Genomic DNA, 24,906 nt, shown 5'->3' on the forward strand with positions numbered 1-24,906 from the left:
AAAGAGCCGACGCGGCTTTGAATAATTATCTCGGAGTGAAGCCTGGTCAGCAGCTCTGCCAGTGCCCTTACCGGTGTGCCAGGAATTCTTCGTTCAGAAATAGCAGAAAGGCCGCGGCCGTCTCCTCATCTCTGCCAGGCTCCCTGTTTTCGGCAGAACACCGAGAAAGTGGAGCCGGATGTGACGTCAGACAATAACATAACAATAGGAATCTGCAGAGGTGAGTGACAGCAGCGAATAGCCGGCCGGTGTTTTGGGTGTAGAATCATTGGTAAGGGAGAGAGCGATCCTCGGAGGGTCACAATAATCGGGGAAGGGGATGGGGTACATGTATGCCAGCACAGACAACATCCCAACCAATACATGTACCCCATCAAGTACCCCATCCAATACATGTACCCCAGCACAGACCCCATCCCAACCAGTACATGTACCCAACATGGACCTAATCCCAACCAGTACATGTATCCCAACATGGACCCCATCCCAGCCAGTACATGTACCCAACATGGACCTAATCCCAACCAGTACATGTACCCCAACATGGACCCCATCCCAACCAGTACATGTACCCCAACATGGACCCCATCCAATACATGTACCCCAACATGGACCCCATCCAATACATGTACCCCAGCACAGACCCCATCCCAACCAGTACATGTACCCCAACACAGACCCCATTCCAATCAGTACATGTACCCAACATGGACCCCATCCCAACCAGTACATGTACCCCAGCACAGACCCCCATCCCAACCAGTACATGTACCCAACATGGACCCCATCCCAACCAGTACATGTACCCCAACATGGACCCCATCCCAACCAGTACATGTACCCCAACATGGACCCCATCCCAGCCACTACATGTACCCCAACATGGACCCCATCTCAACCAGTACATGTACCCCAACATGGACCCCATCCCAACCAGTACATGTACCCCAACATGGACCCCATCCAATACATGTACCCCAACATGGACCCCATCCAATACATGTACCCCAGCACAGACCCCATCCCAACCAGTACATGTATCCCAACATGGACCCCATCCCAGCCACTACATGTACCCCAGCACAGACCCCATCTCAACCAGTACATGTACCCCAACACAGACCCCATTCCAATCAGTACATGTACCCAACATGGACCCCATCTCAACCAGTACATGTACCCCAACATGGACCCCATCCCAACCAGTACATGTACCCCAACATGGACCCCATCCAATACATGTACCCCAACATGGACCCCATCCAGTACATGTACCCCAGCACAGACCCCATCCCAACCAGTACATGTATCCCAACATGGACCCCATCCCAGCCACTACATGTACCCCAGCACAGACCCCATCTCAACCAGTACATGTACCCCAACACAGACCCCATTCCAATCAGTACATGTACCCAACATGGACCCCATCCCAACCAGTACATGTACCCCAACATGGACCCCATCCCAACCAGTACATGTACCCCAACATGGACCCCATCCAATACATGTACCCCAGCACAGACCCCATCCCAACCAGTACATGTATCCCAACATGGACCCCATCCCAGCCACTACATGTACCCCAGCACAGACCCCATCTCAACCAGTACATGTACCCCAACACAGACCCCATTCCAATCAGTACATGTACCCAACATGGACCCCATCCCAACCAGTACATGTACCCCAACATGGACCCCATCCCAACCAGTACATGTACCCCAACATGGACCCCATCCCAACCAGTACATGTACCCCAACATGGACCCCATCCCAGCCACTACATGTACCCCAACATGGACCCCATCCAATACATGTACCCCAGCACAGACCCCATCCCAACCAGTACATGTATCCCAACATGGACCCCATCCCAGCCACTACATGTACCCCAGCACAGACCCCATCTCAACCAGTACATGTACCCCAGCACAGACCCCATCCCAACCAGTACATGTATCCCAACATGGACCCCATCCCAGCCACTACATGTACCCCAGCACAGACCCCACCCCAACCAGTACATGTACCCCAGCACAGACCCCATCCCAACCAGTACATGTATCCCAGCACAGACCCCATCCCAACCAGTACATGTACCCCAACACGGACCCCATCCCAGCCACTACATGTACCCCAGCACAGACCCCATCCCAACCAGTACATGTACCCCAGCACAGACCCCATCCCAACCAGTACATGTATCCCAACATGGACCCCATCTCAACCAGTACATGTACCCCAACATGGACTCCATCCCAGCCACTACATGTACCCCAGCACAGACCCCCATCCCAACCAGTACATGTATCCCAGCACAGACCCTATCCCAAGGAGTACACGTACACCAGCAAGGACCCCATCCCAACCAGTACATGTACCCCATCGCAACCAGTACATGTACCCCAGCACAGACCCCCCATCCCAACCAGTACATGTACCCCAGCACAGACCCCCCATCCCAACCAGTACATGTACCCCAGTACAGACCCCCCCATCCCAACCAGTACATGTACCCCAGCACAGACCCCCCCATCCCAACCAGTACATGTACCCCAGCACAGACCCCATCCCAACCAGTACATGTACCCCAGCACAGACCCCCCCCCCCATCCCAACCAGTACATGTACCCCATCCCAGACCCCATCCCAACCAGTACATGTACCCCAGCACAGACCCCATCCCAACCAGTACATGTACCCCATCCCAGACCCCATTCCAACTAGTACATATACCCCAGCACAGACCCCATCCCATCCCAACCAGTACATAGAGTTGCCACCTTTACTTCAAGTCAAACCCAAACACTTTTGGCCCCTTTCACACCAGCGGACCAATCAGGTCTGCCTGTCCATTTTTCAGGGGAACCCAATCAGGCCTCACATAGTTGTCTACAACTACAAGTACCGCCATCTTTTGTGTCTGTCAGCTTGTAGTCCTCAATGAACTACCATGATGCTGTTTAGCGCTCTGGTTGTTGATTGTCTCTTCCTGTCAGTGTGTATCTCTCTGCCTGTACGAGGTGCAAGTGGACCGATAGACTGACAAGTCTGCAGGAGTCCTGCATGGAACCCACGCTCTGCTGATCACGGGTGCAATGCTTTCCAGGTTCCAAAGTAATTTTACCTGCAAAACATTTATGCATTTGTTTAATTTTTTTCTTTAAAGTGAACTTATCCTCTAAAGTTCCATTTAGATCCACTTCCCAGTTTTTCATTGCAATGCAATAGCAGCCGGTCCTCTGGCTGATGTGTTGTTACCATCACTGCGCATGCTCTGCCTGTGTCTATCAACACACCTCCTCCCCCCTGTCCACACCTATATCATCTCATCATCTAGCTGGATGAATCTAGGGATGATTGATGGAGGATTCATCTCCCTGCTGGTCTCCCTACATGACGTGAATTCCACAAGCTGGAGAAGTGTGTCTAGTACTTTCAGTAGGGCCCTAAGTACTTTGTGGTGCCGCTCCAGGCCGAGGTGTAGAGCCCTATTGGCATTCAGGATAGTAGGAATTCTAGTGAATGAAAAACTCATCCAGGGAGCAATGAACATTTTAGCTTGAAACTGCCGCTCGCCATAGCCGATCCTAGTATGGATGTAAAAGCCTCAGTCAATGACTCTCCTTGGTCCATGCCCCCTGACATGTTTTTCCCCACCAACTGGGTCTATTAATTATAGGGACTGGTAGGTGGGGCGAAACATGTCAGGGGGCATGGCCAGAGGAGCGGCATTGACTGAGGCATTTACATGTAGATATCCATACTAGAATCGGCTATGGCGAGTGGCAGTTACAAGCTAAAGTGTCTAGTACTGTGATTGGAAGCTTCAGCTTCAGAGAGCTTCATTACAGCAGCAGCATGCACATTTTATATTCAGATATGCATCATCAGATTCTTGCTTGATCCTCGTTCTGATCTTTCACTGCGAGCATGAAAAGTCAAGTGACCGCAGTATAAGGGATCCGGAATAAGGTATTTGGGAGACTTTTATTATTTCTTAAAAGAGAAGAATGGTCAAAGCTTTTACAGCCATACTTCTGAGTTATAGGGATTACATTTGCACTCATGTGACCCAGAATCAGCTGACAGCAGGCTAAAGCCCGCCCGCTGTCAGCTGACATCACAGAGCTGCTCCAGGCTCGGAAGGATCCCGACAATAATGTTCAGATCCACCCAGATGCCTAATTAGCAGCAGGCTTAGCCTCTCAGCATGCCACGCACTGTTAGAGCCACTGCCCTGACCTGTGTGAGTCTCCCAGATCCCCCCACTACAGCTAGTGGGAAAATTTCATCCCCAATGGGAATATCACGTGACTGATGGCCCAGGAAGGAGCAGGCACTGCAGCCACCATTTTGTACAAACTGAAAAAAGGGAACACAAGCCCTTATTGTAAAAAACACATTTATGTAAATCAATTCTACAGTTTTCAGAAACTTTTTGTCCATTCTTTTCAGATCTCTTACAGAATTGGAACATCCGAGTCCTATGATGCAGATTTAGGCGTTATAGTAGAGCAAAAACCGCAGATCCGCCATGTCTACCTTAAGCAGTTTGGAGGGCCCCTCGGAGCTGCCGGGGGAGGACTGTGTCAGCTTTTGTCTATCTGGCATGCCTGACATTAAAGTAGAACATGTGATGGACTCAAACACAGAAGAAGGCCAGGCTCAGAACGTGGCAATGGGAATGAAGTTCATTTTGCCAAACCGATTTGACATGAATGTCTGTTCTCGCTTTGTGAAGTCTCTAAATGAAGAAGACAGTAAAAATATTCAAGATCAAGTCAATTCAGATTTGGAAGTAGCTTCTGTCTTATTTAAAGGTTGGTTTTGTCTAATTTTTTTATATTGTCTATTTATCATCTTTTAAATATCTAAAGCGTTATTAATTAACGTAAAAAAAAAAAAAAAAAATCTTCTCCCTGCTAGGTAATGTCATAATGTGCCAGCATGCATCGCATACTGGCACATTATAAAAACTTCCCTTAGAATGAAGCTCTCCAGTGGTGCGTTGTCACCGCTGACGGGGGTTCCATCTTCACCCGGTCTTCCTTCCAGGTTCACGGCTCTGGCTGCTTAAATGGCCAAGCCGTGATCATGGTTTCAGTCACGGCACAGAGGTCTGATGGAACGGGACAAGTATGTCGTTCCTTCAGAGCGCATGCTCCGGTGACATCACCGGCTGCTAGAGACACTGAATATCTCCTAAACTGTGCAGGTTTAGGAGATATTCCTTGTACCTACAGGCAAACTTTATTATAGGCTTACCTGTAGGTAGAAGTGTGCAATGGGAGTTCACTACCACTTTAACAATTGTGAGACACTGGCTGGCAGGATTTTGGAATGTCTGTAGGTGTCACCTAGGTTCCTCACTTACACATGTGGTAAGGGGCTCTAGGGTTTACAAGTGATGTAGAGAAAACAACCTTTTATTTATTGTTTTTTCTGGAGCCTGGAGGCTTTGTAGAGCTTAGGGTGGGATGTTCCTAGGTCCATGTTTTACCTGGTAGCCAGACCTCATTGATGAAGAGAAATAACACCGCTCAGGCTAGTCAATTCCACGATTCAAGGTGGGTGCTGAACCTCGGCTCCCCACCAGGAGAAGCATGAAAGAAGAAAATGGTCGCACACCACCACGGAATCCAATGAAGAAAAGTTCTTTATTCACACAAGTTGTACAAGGTACAGCAGGGTAGGACAGTAGACGCGTTTCACACTACTGCTACGTGCTTGTTCATTAAAGGTAGTAAATAAGCACGTAGCAGTGGTGTGAAACGCATCTACTGTCCTACCCTGCTGTACCTTGTACCATTTATGTGAATAAAGAACTTTTCTTCATTGGATTCCGTGGTGGTGTGCAACCATTTTCTTCTTTCAGCCAGACCTCATTATTAGTCTCTGCTCTCCACAAGCTTTTATATACACTATATTACCAAGATCTGTGCAGGCCAGCCAAGTTCCTCCACTCCAAACTTGCTCACCAATGTCCTTATGGACCTTACATTGTGCACTGGTCCAAATTATTTGGTGGAGGAGGAATTATGGCGTGGGGTTGTTTTTCAGGTGTTTAAAATTGCAGTGAGAGGAACACTTAAGGTGTCAGCATACCAAGACATTTTGGACAATTTCATGCTCCCAACGTTGTGGGAAAAGTTTGGGGATGGCCCCTTCCTGTTCCAACAAGACTGTGCACCAGTGCACAAAGCAAGGTCCATAAAGACATGGATGAGCGAGTTTGGGGTGCCTGCACAGAGTCCTGACCTCAACCCGATAGAACACCTTTGGGATGAATTAGAGTGAAGACTGCGAGCTAGGTCTTCTCGTCCACATCATTGCCTGACCTCACAAATGCGCCTCTTGAAGAATGATCAAACATTCCCATAGACACATTCCTAAACCTTGTCCACAGCCTTCCCTCTCTTTCATTCTGTGGGCCTGATTCTGAGTGAAAAGGCTGACAGAGCAGTAATAATCTATATGTGCTTCCTGTTTGCATTTGGAAAGCCATTAGGGGACACCCTGTTAGTCAGGGTTGAGTTTAGTTAGTGGCTCTGTTTATTTTATGCTATAGGCTTTCTGTACAAAGCCTCCATGCCCTAAAACTGTGTTTGCTTGACTTACTGAATAAAGTTGCAGAACAAACCTGCTTGGACTGTTCCTCGGTTCCCTCCGTCAATTAGAATGCCATTAGTGCTCACAGTCAATTCACAGAACATATTTCCTACATTGCAAAAGGAAGAACAAATTGTTCAGAAATTGTGGGACTTTAAATGAGGTAAGTCAATTAATGAATATCAGATTACTGTAAAGATCACCAAAAGATGATTATTTATTAAATAATTCATGATTTAACAGTAGTATAAAATACAAATAGACATACACAATTCAAAGACCTGACACGGAGGATACAAATTCATATAAATAATTTCAATAGTAATAAATGTATTATATAACATAACCAACATATAATTGATCTCCAAAGAGGTATGTCATCATTTCTTGTAGGCTCTACGCGTTTCGTGGCTCTACGTCCACTCATCAGGAGCTAATTAAAAATCTATAGATCTGTAAAAGTAAACTGATATTAAAATACTATAATCTCAGATGGAGATCAATTATATGTTGGTTATGTTATATAATACATTTATTACTATTGAAATTATTTATATGAATTTGTATCCTCCGTGTCAGGTCTTTGAATTGTGTATGTCTATCTGTATTTTATACTACTGTTAAATCATGAATTATTTAATAAATAATCAGCTTTTGGTGATCTTTACAGTAATCTGATATTCAGTAATTGACTTACCTCATTTAAAGTCCCCCAATTTCTGAACAATCTGTTCTTCCTTTTGCATATTTATTAGGGATGGAGGTTTAGCCATTAACTATACCCCAGATCATTTTCTTTGCATATTTCCTACATTGTACAAACCATTCTGATGCAGTAATTGAACAGTGTATGTAATTGCAGCAGTGGCTCTCTGAGCATCCTATTCTCGATAGGGTACATTGATCTGTTTCAGCCACGTCATGAAGCCAATCATTTACAGTCTTTGAAAAATCTCAAGTTCCTTTTTTAACATTTTTTGTTTGACTGTCCCCTAGAACATGTCTATAAAGTGTGTCTGTAACAAATATACCACAGAATTTATTTATTGTATGAAATCTATTGTTCTTTTCAGCTGAATGCAATATACACACTTCACCGTCTCCGGGTATACAAGTCAGACATGTGTACACACCGTCAACAACAAAGCACTTTTCTCCCATCAAGCAGTCTACTACACTGACAAATAAACATCGAGGCAATGAGGTATCCACCACTCCGCTGCTAGTGAATTGTAAGCCGTTTTTATTTTTATCTTTTCTTTTCAATTTAATGTATGCTGTACGAGGTTAGCTATAACTGAATGAAGGATCTGACTGCTGGAAGATCTAGATTTCTAAAGATATTCTCATAAACTTGCACACTCAGATCGGGGGCGTGGGGGAGAAGTCACATTCCCTTCAGTTTGGTGGGGTAAAAAAATAACAATTGCACAAAATAATTCAACCCAGATAATCTCTTTCGTCCTTCAGAAATGATCAGCTAGTGGTATCTGGTGCTCAGCTCGCTACTGGTGGCTGTAGATGCTTGGATCATCGTTCAGGCTATGCCTTTTATTTTTATTGGATTTTTATACAATTTTTCAAGTTTTTGCAAGAAAATATGCCATTGTATCCAACAAACTTACAATCAAATCACTCACAACGCTTTCAGAGCAGCAAAGTACAATCCAGGCTTTAAACGTAATGAAAATAATAATAGAATATCTCTCGCGCTAAATCACACAAAATGTAAATGTGATAACCATTGTGTAAATCAAATATCATATAAATATTCAATATCATATAAATAACCAAATGACATATGACTACATATGCTGCAGCTTAAAACCGCAAAATCAATAAAGAAACGTGAAAAATATGCTCCCACAAGCTGCGCAAAAACACTTTAAAGGAATAAGCGTTCAAATTAATATGTGCCAAAAATACAATATTCCAACAAATAATCATAAGAAATAAACGCATATGAAGTGTAATTGTGCACAAAATAAATCACATAAAGTCCATTAATCAAATGTGCTAAAATAGTGACAGGTGTGAAGAAAAGAGCTCCATGCTGAATGTTGAACACCACTTAGATCCACCACCTGGGTGAAGTGTAGGGGTCCTCCTTAAATAATTTCTCCTCTCGCATGTACATATAGGGAAAAACAAAGGGGAATCTGCTAGTGTAATACAGTTTAAAACTCCAAATTTTATTGTTAAAACATAGTAGTTGCACTCACATAAACCAAAATCAACAGCGCATGTAAAATATGGGGACACAAAAATACAGTGTAGTAAGGCCCATACCCCAAAATAGTAATATACAAAAAATAGAGAAAAGATGGGGCTTTGCGGGCCAATGGGAGGAGAAGAATCACAACCAAACCACAGATAAAACTAAAAAGATAATTTTATTGTACATCTTTAAAGCCATACATGGGCATGTACGCCCATATCAGACATATTAAAATAAATGCATAAGGTCACAACGTAGAAATACTTCCCAACAAGGGAGAGCTGATAGCCTGTATGAAAAGGTGACGTTGGGGTCTCAGGTGGAGCACGGTCAAGGAAGGTCCCCAGCAAGCCGACACGTTTCGCACGAGGCTTCCTCAGGGCCAGAGAGACCAAGACAGACCGATATTTCCGATGTGACTCAAGGAATGGCAGGCACAAACAGGACGCAGGGGAGTGTCCAAGGTAAAAGTATAAATAACTCCTATATAGTTGCCCCGAATGACAACAGTGACTTAAAGCTTCACTATTAAAGCATGTATAGATATGTATCCATTTCCATATTCCAGGCCTGACTGGCTACTTGGTATATCTATGTAGATGGTATATAGCCGTAATAACTAGGAGCATCCCAACAACAGGATATCTTTAGGGTCCTATGTATTTATAGGCTCTATAACCAGCATGCAGTAAATATGCGGCAGGTAGCACTTCAAGTCTATCAAATGTCAAACAGGGGGGGGGGGGGGGGGAGAAAAAGGGACTTCTTCCTCCTATAGACGCCAAGTAACGTGGGCCTATAAGCAGTATATAGCCAGCATAGGGCAGGTAGCAATCCAAAACATCATCATGTATTAAGGAGCGGGTTCCATATGGACACCAGGCAACAATAGGCCTCTAACGTATCCTCTGTGTGTGTGCCTGCCTAAAATATGGGGTTTGGGGTGTCCCCCACATCCTCACCAACTCCACGCTAGTGTGCCGGACATGGAGGAACAGCCGCCGCTCACCCTCTCACTTCTCCGGTCTGCCGTGTAACCACGCCCTAAGGTTTCGTCATTCCGACTTTGTTGGAATTTTGTATTTTTGGCACATATTTATTTGAACACTTATTCCTTTAAAGTGTTTTTGCGCAGCTTTTGGGAGCATATTTTTCACATTTTTGTTTACAATCCAGGCTTTACCTTTTAATGTCAGGGATTCCCATAATCTGTGTGAGGGACACATAATAGAAGAAGCAGGAGTACAGCTCAGGTACTAAAAGATCGGACTAGAAGTTTTCAGGGACTGAAGGAAATAATGGTGAAGGCATATTTTGTAGAATTGTATTGATATTGGTCAGTTTCTAGTTGAGGAAAGTAGAAAAATAGTGCTGGATTTGTAAGGTTATCTGATAGTATTATAGGTAAAGATTAAGTCAAATTAGGATGATATGCGTTTAGCGGGATCTGCCTGCCAATCTGTGACATCCCCACACTATGGAGGGAGATCCATACCTGCTGTCGGGAGGATGGAGTCTGATGCTGTGTAATCAGGACAAGTCTGTAAGCTTTTCTATGGGGCGATTTTATATGTAAAGAGCTTTTTACTTATATTTTATGCGAGTAGATTTTTTTTTTTTTTTTTTTTTAATAAAGCTGTTCTACAGAGAGAACTAGATGATGTATTTATTTTTTTTATTGAGGATTACACACATGAAGTTTAATGGGAGAGAGCAATTTCTGTAAGCTGCGAGCCAATTATTATTGGATTGGTGTATTACAAGGAACTTTGAAGTTCACTAAGAGGTGTTCATGGAGTGATTTTTTTTTTTTTAGTTTTGGGTAGAGGGAAGATGGATTAGAACACCTGTCAGTTCCATTGCTGTCTGTGTCACCTTAAGATAGATTCACCCTCTATAAATATCTTGTTTACCGCTATTATTGAAAGTGGAAGAAAAACCCAAATTTTGGGTTGTCTCCAGAAAAGTAATAGAGGGGAAGTATTCCAATGGGGACACCATTTTTGGTGACCTGGGGGTCCCCAAGAGATTCCCTTAATTTGCAGGGTTTACCTCTCACTTCCTGTTTTTTGCTTTGGAACAGGAAGTAAAGGTAAATCTGCCCAACAGGATACAGATGGCAAAAATAAACCTTACAGGGGGTTATAACCCTCTTTTACGCTATCCAAATGGAGAAAAAAAATTTGCCTATAGTTCTACTTTAATTGGTTTTGATTTTTTTCACCACAGCAAACACTTATACATATGTTATTATTTGGATTAAAGTGGTTCTAAAGGAAGACATTTTTATACTATAATGCATTCTATGCATTACCCCCCCACAATACTTACCTGAGCCCCATTGCAATACAGCAATGTGCATAAGAGCCTTGGCTCTCTGGGGACTCTGCCTCCTCTTTGGCTGAGACAGCAGCGTGGAGCCATTGGCTCCCGACGCTGTCAATCACAGCCAGTGAGCCAATGAGGAAAGAGAGGGGATGGGGCCGAGCCGCAGTTGTGTGTGTAAATAAACACGCAGAGCAGCGGCTCGGGAGTGAGCCTGCATGGCTGCCCCCATAGCAAGCTGCTTGCTCTGAGGGCAGGAGGGAGGGGACAGGAGCGCCAGTGGGGGACCCAAGAAGAGGAGGATCAAGGCTGCTCTGTGCAAAACCACTACACAGAGCAGGTAAGTGTGACATGTTATTTAAAAAAAGAAAACATTGCCCACTTTTTAAGGTCACCAATGTTTTTTATGCACAGATTAATTGAGATGTATATTTATTGAAGTATTGTTTTGTTATGTATATGATATTTGGTGATACGTTTATTTACTTATAGTATCAATAGTAGATAATAAGAGATTCAAGCACTGCACATATTTATTGTATTTATCTTATAGTATTGATGTTGATATAAATAATCTGGTTCCTGGTCATGCAGCTTCTACATTCCACAGGATCTCCATGGACTCCTTGGCTTTGTAGGGAATATAACAGAAATGGAAAGTGAAGCGCCACACCACTGCTAAGAGGTTCAACTTTCTTCCAATAAAAGTCAGGATGATAGTAGTTTAAAGAGTACCAACAAGTTTTGGGGGTCCAAAAACGCCCCCTTTATCAGGGCTTGATTGAATGCAATGTTAATGGATCAGAAGTGAGCTAGATTCATTCAGTGTCTGAATGCATAGTATAAATACAGATACAAAATATCAGTTTACAATGTATAAACGTGCTGTAAGACTTGTTGAGCCTTTGCTGGGATTAGTTTAACAATACTCTTAAATAGATTTGTAGCATTTCTGCTTGTGTAATATTGAATATGTTTGTGTTCATGTGTGTTCTATAGCCCTGTCTGTTCATCAGCTGGCTGCTCAAGGGGAGATGGTCTATTTGGCAAGCCGACTTGAACAAGGTAATGCAAGATCTTGTAGAGAGTTAAGCCTACACTTTCTTTCATTATCGGTGGTTCTCTGTTTCTTTATGCAGTTTGAAAACTCCAGTGTGGAAGTAATATTGAGCTCCCATCGTTCAGGTATTTGTACGCTGCAGTCATCAATGCTTGTTTTATTTGGTTTATTAGAAATGGAAATACGGTAGACATAGCGAGGATATGGAACAAATGTAGTTTAGCTAAAGTTGACTTTCATCGAAGTCTAGCCCTGTTTTTAGTGTGCATATTCTAGTAAAAACAATCCTTTCATATGTCTAGTCAGTCATGTGCATTTGTAATGTATTTTTATAAGCTTTACAACAGTTAATACAAAACCTTATGGATGTATGTATGCAGGCAGGCAGTTTGTGCGTGTGTTTCCTTGTCATGAGATTTATTCAAATAGTGTTATTTTTCCCACAGAAAATGTGATTAATCTGACAGATGAAGAAGGCTTTACTCCTCTGATGTGGGCTGCAGCACATGGGCAAATTGCGGTGGTGGAGTTCCTTCTACAAAATGTAATCAATAAATTAGATATGTGTATTGTTGCTAAAAAGTACCCTTTCTGCTCCTCCTTTATCCTTTTTTTAGGCAAACCCCCACCAACCAGCTGTTTTGCCCTGATGTCATATAAGTCTTAGGATATTGCCTCTTATATATCAGTTTTAAGCAGCTTTTGAGGCTCATTGATCCCCAGTGGACTCCCAAAGCAAGACTGCAACTGTATCTAAGTGTTGGCTTACTTTGTTGCTCTGAAAAAGCTCAGCAGTTCTCTGCCATCAGCCTAAATCATGGGTGTCCAACCTTTTGGCTTCTCTGGGCCACATTGAGTGTAGAGAAATTTTCTCGGGCCGCATATAAAATATATACTATTAGTTAAAGTATATAAGTAATAAAACGCCACCGCGCCCTTCCCGTGCTGCCGCTCCCCCCCCCCCCCCCAGCCAGCACTAATTTTACACAACTAGTGGATGATCCCCTCCGAGGCTGCTTCTGTGGCCGTGCCCCCGACTTGACTTCCTCCCCAGCAAAAAATAAATAAATTGTCAGGGGGCAGTGGGCCGCATTGCCTGCGGTTCTGGGCCGCATGCTGCCCTAGGGCCGCAGGTTGGACATACCTGGCCTAAATTGTTAACAAAAGTAGATGTATTAATGCTGTGTACATCAATTTTTACTTTTACTGCACCATCTGCTTATCATAGTGGAAAGCTACATTGTTTAGATCAGGCAACACTTTATCAATCTTCAGCCATCTTGCTTTGGTGCTCCTGTGCACACATTTTTCCCACTTTACTATCTGGCTAAGCAACTAATGAACCACTTGACCATATTTCCCTTTTTTTATGTATCAATCTGTAATCAAATAGTTTTCTATTACAAGCATGCTTACTTAGCAATGTAGTCACTGACTGTACTTTGCGCCTTAAGCCTGGGTTCACACTAGATGCTGTGCAAATTCACAGCAAATTCGCTGCGGAGTCCGCACTGCATCTAAATCGCAAACCCCTCCATGCGAACTGATTGCGGAGTGTATGTTAAGTTGACGACACCCTGCAATCGGTTTGCAAAATGCAGCACGATTTGCAGAATCAGATCGCAGTGGTATTTATATCCGATTCTGGTGCAGACAAAAAAGGGTCCTCCACCAGTTTGGTGCAAATGCGGTGCAATTTGAGCCATACAAATGCATGGCTCAAATCGCACCCCAGAAACACCGCATGTAATTCGCACAGGAATGTGCTGCAATTCCTGAGCAAGTTATATGCTGTGTTTCTGGGGTGCAGCAGTGTTGTGAACCCAGGCTAAAACCTATAGAGAAAAGTATATGTAAGTGTTTTGTTGTTGTTAACATTTTCTATTGTTTTGCGGTTCTAAGCTAAACCATGTCAAGACTATGAAAATACATTTATACATGGTTCTCGTTTACATTAGGGGGCTGATCCTCAAATCCTTGGAAAAGGACGGGAAAGTGCCTTGTCACTAGCTTGTAGCAAAGGTTACACGGATATAGTAAAAATGCTGGTGGAGTGCGGAGTGGATGTCAACGAATATGATTGGGTAAGATGTCATGCTTTTATGTGTTCTAGATTTTTCCTTATCACTGCAGGTTGTCACATCATCCTCAGTAGATTTCAATTTTATCTAACTTCTTATTATACTGTCATTTCCCAGAAATCAGTTTCCCTCCTCTACTTCTTACCAGTAGTTTTCTAGTCATGCATGCAACACATAAAGGGCTTTAAAATTATTTAACCTCCAAATCAATAAAAAAATATGCATTCTAATGTATCCAGTGGAGGCTGCCATTTTTTTTAATCTAAAAGAGTTTTTTTTTTTTTTTTTTTTAGTGTTGAAATGGTCATAATATTAGAAACATCAATGCTGACAAAGACATGCACCTATGCTGAACATTCTTAGGCAAAATAATAGATAGGAAAAGTCTCTGCAGTATAGCATGCACATAAAAATGTATTGCATAGACAATTGACAACTTATCAAATTCCTGAAGACAAATAAAATAGGAGACCTAATTGCAGACTGTTCACCAGTGCATAATAATTATAGCAAAGCCCATATTAGTAGAGCAAAATCAGTTGAAAAACTATGAAAACCCAAACCAAGTGCTGTGTGCCATCTCAAATACAGGAATATTTAGAGCTTAGTGGTTAAACATAACAGATCACCCTAAACATAACAGGTCACAAATGGATATATGGCACTGCAGCTTGAGTACATCACACTTAAACACATAAGAGACACTTTTCAAAATCAAGTAGGATCTGCTATTAATGGACAAGAAAATGTCAAAATTTAAGGTAAATAAAAAAAAGACCCTGACAGGAAAATAATTTTTTCTAGGATCAGAGTTCCTCAAAATATAAGAGCTTTTTAGTCACCGGATTGACAAGGTGACCCAGCTGAAAAGCACCTGCATGTAAATGAGATAGACTATCTGGTATAGATGGGTTATCTAACACATTAGTTATATAGGAACAGGGTGCAATCAGTTGCAATTTCTTATTACAGGTGCGCCACACTCTAAGAATAAATATCTTGGAGTTAGATAATGAGGCGTTGGATGGCGGCTTAAAGACCCCTGGGTACGTGCGTGGAAAATGCCATGTATGGAACAGAAACAAATTGGATGTAACTGGCCCATCTCGATTTCTGACCATCTAGCATGTGGAGTTCTAAAAGTCAATGCTAAGGTGTAAAGTAAGTGGGCCACAAAACAATAAATAATTAAATCTGGAGCTCCCAGTCCTCCCTGAGATCGAGGAGAGAGAAGGATGGAGTGAGATATTCTGGGAGCCCTGTTATGTTAAAGTTTAGAAAAGAGTTTTAGGGACCGTAGATGAGTCATAGGTATTGGTACAGGTAGTGTCTCAAATAGGTACAGTAGTTTAGGCATTACAGACATTTTGAGAATGTTAATCCGGCCTAGGAAGGAAATATCAAGTGTGTTCCATTGTCTCAGTAAGATACAGATCTCTTGAAATAATGGGGGGGTACTTAGTCCCAATAATAAGGTATATTCTGGGGTAATATGCGTACCTAAGTATTTGATAGAATGTGTACACCATTTATAGTGGTAATTAGATTGTAGCTGGGTTAGCAAACGTGTTGAAGCATTAAGGGGCAAGGCTTTAGCTTTAGAAGTGTTAATCTTATAGCCTGAGAGGACACTAAAAGTACGCAATGCTCGATGTAGAACAGGGAGAGTGGGGATCAGTTCTGGTTAGCAGGATGTCATCAGCAATAAAGACAATTTATACTCTGTCGTGTACCCTGACTCCTCCGGTGTCGTCTTGCAGACGTATTGCGGCAGCCAGAGGGTCAAGACACAGGACAAACCATAAGGGGGATAATGGGCACCCCTGTCTAGTGCCATTATACATCTGGAAAGAGTCGGATATAGCAAAATGTAGCTTGACTTGGGCTGTGGGCATAGAGTATAAAGCAGCGCGACTACATGAAAAATCGGTAAGTAAACAAGAAAGTTCCCGCTACACAAACAGAAGTTACCTACAGAGACTAAACGGTATAAACCAGTATGTTGTTATAAATAATTTTAATAAATAATAATTAAGTTTGGATAGAATGAACAGGGATTAGAACACCTACCAGTTTTTATTGCGATTCAAAAAAGTAAGTTGCGCTAAAAGTGAAAAAATGATGAATATTGGCCTAAAATAAACAATTTTAATAAATGCGAAACGAACACCAACGTGCCATTAAACAAAAATGTAGTTACATTAAATGAGGGCAAAATGTGAACGACATACACATAAAAATAAAGTCCATGCGTGCTAATGCGCACACCAGTGAAAAAAGTGCATAGAGGAAGTCCATAAAAACTCCAATCATTAACGCTAATGAGTAAAACCGTGTTCATCCACCACCAAAGTGAATATCCTTTACCGCAAACAGAATGCCTGCTTACCAGATGGTATGACCATATAGGTCAGGGGTGTCAAACTGAATTTCATCACGGTCCGCATCAGCATCACGGTTGCCCTCAAAAGGCCAGTTATATCTGTAAGGCTGGATGTCCAGAGCACCCCACCCCCTCCTACATCAGATGTCAAGAGCCCCCCATCAGAAGTCAAGAGTCCCCCACCCTTCCTTACATCACAGTGCACCCCCTTAACTTGTGCTGCTGCTGGGAAGAAACTCGGGGCAGAGCTGGAAAGCAGAAAGTGCAGGGGCTGGAGGAGGACCAGAGGAGAGCTGGAATTAGTTGCCAGAGTCTGCTGAATGCAGAGGGGGAGGAGAAGACAAGGGGGTGCTGTGGCTGCACAGAGAGTCACAGGATCTGGTGGAGGAGTTTAGTCCTCCTCTCTGCTGCCGGCTACTGAGACAAGGTGGGGGTATAGATGAGGTAGGTGCTGCAGAAGAGGTGCGAGGGCCACTTGAAATGGCCTAGCGGGCCACATTCAGCCAGCGGGCCTTGTGTTCGACACATGTGATATAGGTCCTCTGCGCCTTTGGCTAATACCCAGCCAGAGCCTTGAGTCTCCACATCAGTAAGTGGGCCGGTACACCTCCTACGGGATCTCCAAACGTTATCACTCTATCCAGCTTCTCAAATGGTGACACTCCCCATAAAACATAGGAACGAATCCAAAAATCCAACATAGTGTAAAACTGTATGGGTGAGGTTTATTAAATAATACAAATTGCACTTACATTAGAATAGAAGATAACAGCATTAAAAAAGCCGGCCGCCTGCACAATCTCGCCAGTCCTTCCGGATTTGCTCAAGCGCGGTGACGTCAGCACATCTCTGATCTGACACATTTCAACATAAATTACATCGTCTTGGGGTACCCCGAGTTTATATGGACTTCCTCTATGCACTATTTTGCACTGGTGCGTGCATTAGCACGCATGGACTTTTTATTTGTATGTATATGTCATGCACATTTTGCCCTCATTAATGTAACTACATTTTTTTTTTACTTGCACATTGGTGCTCATTTCACATTTATTTAAATTGTTTATTTTATGTCAATAGTCATAATTTTTTCACTTTTAGCGCAACTTACCTTTTTGCATATTGTTTGTTGGTGTGTATCTCGCTTTTAGGTTGCTGTTCTAGATCGTGTATATTGCGCAGTTTACTTTCAGTTTTTATTGCTGTGTGTGCCCCCATTTAGCAGACTTGCCCTCTCTATTTGTCCTGCTTACCATTATCATTGAAAGTTAAAGTAAAAGAAAATTCTACATTTTGGGTTGTCCCCAGAAATATAATAGAGGGAAATGTTGCAGAGTGTGATCACTGGGTGCAGCGGAGTCCATTCAGATCAGACATTGTGGAGTAAACAGGAACTGGCTTCTTTATTGGAACATAACACAGAAATCAAAGATGTCACCTCATTGTAATAAGAACAACAGAACAGGAAGAGATAACCAACAAGTTCAGTACAGTGTACAGGAAATTACAACACTTCATAGAAATGCATAGCATATCACTGAGCATTAGCGACATCTAGTGTCCTATTTGTGAACTGCAGTTAATCTGCTAAGCTGAAAGCTGTTGTATCTCCAACAGGAAAATCTTCCAGTGGGGACACAAGTCCTGGTGAGATGGGGGTCCTCAAGGAATTTCCTTAATTTGCAGAGATTTCCTCTCACTTCCTGTTTGGCTGTGGGGCAGGAAGTGAAGGAAAATCTTCAAAATGGGACACAGATGGCAAAAAAACTGGGGTTATAACCCTCACTTGCTCTTTCCAAAAAGAAAAAAGAGCCTACAGTTCTACTTTAAGGTTGCAAACATATATGGCCAAGAGATACTTTTTTTAAATCATTAGTGCATTACAGCTATTGAACTCAGACCACAGTACTGGAAAATGCCTAATATTTAAAACTAAAATATATATCGGCAGCCAAGCAAAGGGTTGCAATGGCCTGGAAAAGCTCTCCATCCCATTTGTTTAACTGAAGCACTGCATCAATGTATGGTTTATGAAACCACACTTGAAAAGAATAGGATTCATAATTTTTATAAAATTTGGGACTCCTGGATTACCCATGTATTAGCCTCAAACATTGATCGATCCCTATTTACCATATAAACGCTTAAACGTTAGACCTGAAATGTTCCCGAACAAAGGCCCCTTCCTTTAAGTTCATTTTCTATTCTACTCCCCTCCCCAAAAACACATACACACTGTTTTTTATTTTTTCCTTTCTCTTCCCTTATTCTTTTTCCCTTTTTCCCTTTCAAATGTTGTTTCTGTCTCTCCAACCCCATTTACAACTTCAGCTACTTTTACATATTCCTCTACCACCTCACCGTATGGGTACTCCTAAAAAAAAAAAAAAACTTTTTTAAATCTGGTCAATTTGGACATACCAGCCAACAACTTGGTCTGGGATTGTTTTTTCTTTTTTTTTTCTTTTTTTTAGGGCTAAAATAACCAAACCAGCTTGCAGAATCTCATGTTGTACACATCATCATTCCTTTAAATGAAATAAGCTACTTATGTTGTAGTCCCAGTCTGCATTCTTGAAATCACTGCTCTAACTATATTTTGTGTACTTTTATATCTCTAGAATGGAGGAACACCACTGCTGTATGCTGTACATGGGAATCACGTGAAATGTGTGAAGATCCTGTTAGGTGAGTTGAGGAAATAATCCTTGCAACTACTAAAATTGTTATATTATATCCAAACCCAAGAACAAAAATTGATAATATTGCAGTCTAACGGGTCTTAGAGGTGGGGAGTGCATTACTTTTTCTTTTTTCATATTTTTTTTCCTTTATCATAAACTGGTAATCCTGCCATTAGGTCGCTTCCAGCCCTAATGTGTACGTTGGGACCACATAATGCCTTCCTTTCTTCACCATAACAGAGGTGTGCGTGTGTGTGTGTGTGCGCAAAAGTGTCATATTCCAGGAAAAAGGTATTGAGAATGACTCCATGACACGGAGATACAGCCTGAAGCCTTGCTGCCCCCTCGGACTGGGGATGTCCTGAAGCCACTACAAAGAACAAACAAAAGAGTGCACAACAGCCTAGTGCATTATCCCACAGTGTTTAATAAGAAAGTCATCATAGATTATTCTCAAACCTTTGACTTAAATTCGCTCATCGAGCTACTCGTCTGTAGCCCTGTAGTTCCAGAAACAGCAAACTCCAGAAAACAGGGGGACCTCACTGGGGTCCTTAACTGGTTGACGCGTTTCGAAGGCAGTGCCTTTTTCCTTAGAAGAGGAAGAAGAAGGCGCTGTTCCTCTTCTAAAACCTATGATGGCTTTCTTATTAAGCAATGTGGGCTAATTCACTAGGCTAGTGCGCCCCCTTTTTGTTTGTTCTTCACAGTGAATAATGCCTGTGTTCTAACAATTAGGGCAATGTTGTATTTGCTACTTTGTATGTAGATTGCCTTAATAATTCTGTTTTATAAAACTGCACTTATCTCTACATATCCTCTGCAGTACACTTCTATAAGGCCTTTATGCATGGTGTCCGATACAGTTATAGTCAAATAACTGGCACAGCTAAATTTGGTTTGGGCATCTATGCTTCAGTAATCTATGGTTAAAAAAATGGACTGAAAATAGACTGAAGACTTTTACTGGGAGGAGGTTGAAATTTGGTTATGATTTCTTTTCAGCTCCTTGTAAAGCAATATATTTCAGGAGCACATACCCCATTCTCGCCAATGCTTCATGTATTATCTGAATTACTCAAAACAAGCAACGTGAGTTAGGACAGAAAACAAGTAAAATATGATCTGACACATAAATTCTCTAAAGTGAGTTACGACAGTTTCCTAAAAGGTTGTCCCTCGTTCACACTGAATACGGCTTTAAAATCATGCAACATCACCTAAACTTGCACGATTTCAAAGCCGCATTTCAGTCTGACTTTGGGGGGGAGTTGTAAAGTCATTAATAATAATTTTTATCTTAATGCATTCTATGCATCAAGATGAAAAGCCTTCTGAGTGAAGCAGCATCCCCAGCACCCCCTAATACTTACCTGAACCCCATCTCTGTCCAGCGATGTCCACGAGGGGGCAGGGCCAAACGGCAGCTTTGTGTCTAAATAGACACAGGGAGCTACAACTCGGCTCGGGTGTCCCCATAGCAAACTGCTTGTTGTGGGGGCACTCTACAGGAGGGAGGGGCCAGAAGCAGCAAAGACAGACCCGAGAAGAGGAGTATCCAGGCTGCTCTGTACAAAACCACTACACAGAGGAGGGAAGTATAACATGTTTGTTATTTAAAAAAGAAATGAGACTTTACAATCACTTTAAAGGCATCGGGTTCATACACAGTTGTCTATTGAAGTCGCCAAAAGTAGTGCAGGAACTACTTTTGAAAATCTGTGCGGCACCGCACCATTTGGGACTCTCCCATTGCCGGCAGTTGGCTGCGATTTGACCTATCAAATCGCGCTGATGTGAACGGGGGGCCAATCGTTTGGCGAGTTTTTACAATTTTTATATCACTGACTGAGTTTGCATACCAGGTAAAAATGAAGTTGCCCATAAAAAACATATGGCAGTTGGAAGTTTTGTGCACATATTGTGAATAAGGCCTTATACTTATACCAGTCCTGATTCTGGTTCCTTGAATCCATTGTGTAATAATTATTACACAATCAGATTGTGCAAACACATAAAATAGCTTGCTAGAAAAGCATGTTTGAGTAAGAGCGGTTCTTTATGATGGTGTAATGTAACGATGACTTGTATTTGGCAGAAAATGGAGCGGATCCAACTATCGAGACAGACTCTGGATACAACTCCATGGATCTGTCTGTAGCTCTTGGCCACAGGAGTGGTAAGTTGTTAAGTTGTGTACTTACAGCAAACCGTGCCCTAGGTTCATGCCCAGCTCCATTTAAAATGTGTACTTAATAGCGTTTGTATTTCCTACCACATACGGCAAGGCATCAGGCATTATGTTGACAATATCTAAACATGTAAATATTGCAAAAATATAATGGTGTCACACTGTGAGTCAATAAAAAAATGCTAGAAATATCCCAAGAGGACATGTCTTTATAAATTTTGTTAAATATCTATTAATATTGTAATTTTGTCTTGGGCCATGGTTCATGTTTTTTCTGGCTCTTGTTTTCCTACAAAGCATTAGCATTATCCATGCACTAAAAGTGGGTCATGTCATTGACTGTCAGAGACTATGGGGTTTATTTACTAAAACTGGAGAGTGCAAATTCTGGTGCATCTCTGCATAGAAACCAATCAGCTTCTTTCTTTTTTTTTTTTTTTTTTTTTAAATTCCAATATACTTTATTAAAGTGCATGAACATACATATTAAAAACGTAGTTAGCAAAAAAACCACATAGTCACACAAATACACATATTATAGCATGATCCCGTCAATGAACAACAGCGCGACCCCCACAGGCCCCACATGCCTCGCCGAGGCACGAAAACTCCCACACCGGCCCCCCCAGGGACCAGACGCTCCATGCCACACCACTGCCTCCAAACAATGAAACACAGACAACTACAGAAACACAGAAGGCAAGGGAAAGCCATGCACACAAACAGCAACTGCCACACACAAATGACTAACCCCCCCCCCCCCCGTGACACCCCTGCAGACAGACCAGAATACAGTGCCCACCATTCCACACATGCTATAGTGCAGCCTTCACTAAATGGCGGCCCGCGGTCCATTGGCGGACCGCACGATGCTTTCGCCCGGACCGCGAGGCCGGAAACCAATCAGCTTCTAACTTCAACTTGTTTAATTAAGCTTTGGCAATAAAATCTGGAAGCTGATTGGTTTCTATGCAGGTCTGCACCAGATTTTGCACGTTCCAGTTTTAGTAAATCAACCCCACTGTCACCTTCCCTGTGCAGGACAAAGTGACAGTGCTTCTGCAAGGACATCTCCATCCCACATGTGCTTCCCTTGCAGCTCGTTGATCCTCTGCAGCTGGCAATGAAATTGCTTTTATCGTCTATGCCGTATGCCGAGTGAATGTTGACATTACTCCCCATCATGTGGCAGCATTCTGGCCTAGTGGTTGGCTGCTAGGCTCAGGAATCGATCTAGGGGGGGCAGGTCACGTGCTTACCCATATCTAGAAGTGCTGGCTATTCTCACTGAGTGCAGAAGAGCAAGGAGCTGCAAGGGAGCACAGGTAAGGTGAATATAAGAAGAATGGGCAGCCCTTTGGAGGCGCACTGTCAATTTGCCCTGCATAGGCAAGGGGACAGGCTGAATATTGCCTAAAGAGACACCATCTGTGCACAATGATTTGCTGTCATCAGCTGCTACAAAATTACCACTTTTGGAAGACTTCCCCTCCTTCTGTCCTCTAGGTGATGCCAGACAGGTGGACAGAAAATAAGAGGAAATGTCTCCGGCAGGACGACTTTTTTCTTCTTTTGGTAGATGGGTTAAGGGTCCCTCACTTTCTGTTCCACAGACTAGAACAGGGATAGGTCATTCTTATGACTAATCTGAGTTTCAGCTGTGAAGAATGTTAGCATGCTTTTTTACTAAAGTAGTCCGGGCTAATGTGATAAAAATGGTAAAAAAAAGGTCTCTACAACTTAACCAGCTGTTTTGGAAATTTTAAAGCACAAACAGAGCCAAAACATATCATATTATTTTGGTTAGAATGGGGAAAGGTTATAACATCTGTCAGGTTCTAATTGCTGTTTCTGTAGCAGTTTGGGAGATTTACCCTAACTTTCTGTGAGGTCTCTAGGACAGAAAGTGTGCAATATCTTCCTAACATGGGACATAGACAGTAGTAATACATTTTTTTTTTACATAAAGTCAGGAATGGTCAGTTTTTTTTTTTTTTTTTGTTTTTTTTTTTTTTTTAATTGAGCCGGCACTCCAATATATCAGCATAAACAGACTTCCTTTAATGCAAGACGGTAAAATACAGCTGGATAAACCGGCAGGATTTTCTTAAATCTGTGTCCCCATTGAGGAGATCTCACTTCCTGTTTGATCACTGAGACAAGAGCATAGGAAAGAGAAAAGGAGGCGCAAACACCTAGTGCATTATCCTTGGACACCTTTAAAACTTTTTATTAAAATGCCAAAAACCTACTCGCAGACATGAAGAGCAAAAAATCGCATTGAGTGAGTCCCCCACATGTGGAAGTGATCATCCCTGTAATTGGACCGTTGACGCGTTTCGGGAGACACGCTCCCTTCCTCAGAGCTCAGCCAGGTTTTTCTTAAATCTGTGTCCCCATTGAGGAGATCTCACTTCCTGTTTGATCACTGAGACAAGAGGTAAAATTTCCTTGAAGAGAACATAGACAGCAAAGAAACTTAACAGAGTTTAACACTTGAAGAGTTTGAAACTTGACAAGATTCTCATTTATGAGAAGTCAAACTCAATATTTCATATTTACCTAATTAAAAAAAAAAACTGGAAAACCTTGTGGGTTTTTTTTTTATTATTATTTATTTATTTCGGAACATACACAATTAAAGGCTAAACATTTCCTAATAACTTGTCTTTCTCTCTTTTATTCTTCCAGTTCAGCAGGTCATTGAGAATCATCTCCTTCAGCTTCTCCAAAGTATTAAGGAATAATGGACCTTTGTACCTAACATTTTCAGTTTGTGTTCTTCAGTACTGTTTTATTTGTTTAAAGTTGAATTCTAGTCAAATACTAACTATATCTAACCTGCTCCCACCCCAGTCTTAGCCTATTCTAACTACCCTGTAAAGGAAAGAGGTCTGTACTTGCCTATTCTGAAGTGGCTCTGGGCTGGTCACATGATTGGCTCCCAGCGCCAGCTTCAGTGTAGAGGTGGGACAGCCAACAACGGATGCCCCATAGTAAGCCTATGGGTGATGTCATTGCCCAGACTCTGCAGCCATTGTCGGCGATCTCTCGTCTTCACTGAAGCCGGCACTGTAGAAGTCGTGTGACTGGACTGGAGCATCCTCAGAAAAGGTAAGTATAGACATCTTTCCTTTACAGCGTAGTTAGAAGAGGGCTTAGAATGGGGGTGGGTGCCGCTTTAAGTATAGTTAGTGTTTGACTTGAATTCTACTTTAACTTTATTTAAATGTGACATTTCATGAAGTATTGTTGTTAGTGTCTTCTTTATATCCGTTGTATTAATCTCTCCGTATATCTAAAGACAATAAGGGTTATTTATAAGACTGCAGGAATGCTGATACTGTGT

At 42.4% G+C, this 24,906-nt stretch overlaps 1 protein-coding gene across 1 annotated transcript; it reads left to right on the forward strand.

The window, feature by feature from the left end:
• Positions 1–160: 160 nt before the first annotated feature.
• On the forward strand, positions 161–24,906 carry ANKRA2 (ankyrin repeat family A member 2). The gene is made up of 9 exons (XM_082245739.1): positions 161–220; positions 4,462–4,826; positions 7,689–7,847; positions 12,158–12,223; positions 12,665–12,762; positions 14,177–14,302; positions 19,304–19,370; positions 21,465–21,545; positions 24,249–24,906. Exons 2-9 carry the CDS (start codon positions 4,541–4,543, stop codon positions 24,302–24,304), a joined length of 939 nt encoding a protein of 312 aa, XP_082101865.1. The 5' UTR covers positions 161–220; positions 4,462–4,540; the 3' UTR covers positions 24,305–24,906.

The sequence above is a fragment of the Pelophylax lessonae genome (assembly GCF_965119305.1).
Source record: "Pelophylax lessonae genome assembly, chromosome: 1".
Taxonomy (NCBI): domain Eukaryota; kingdom Metazoa; phylum Chordata; class Amphibia; order Anura; family Ranidae; genus Pelophylax; species Pelophylax lessonae.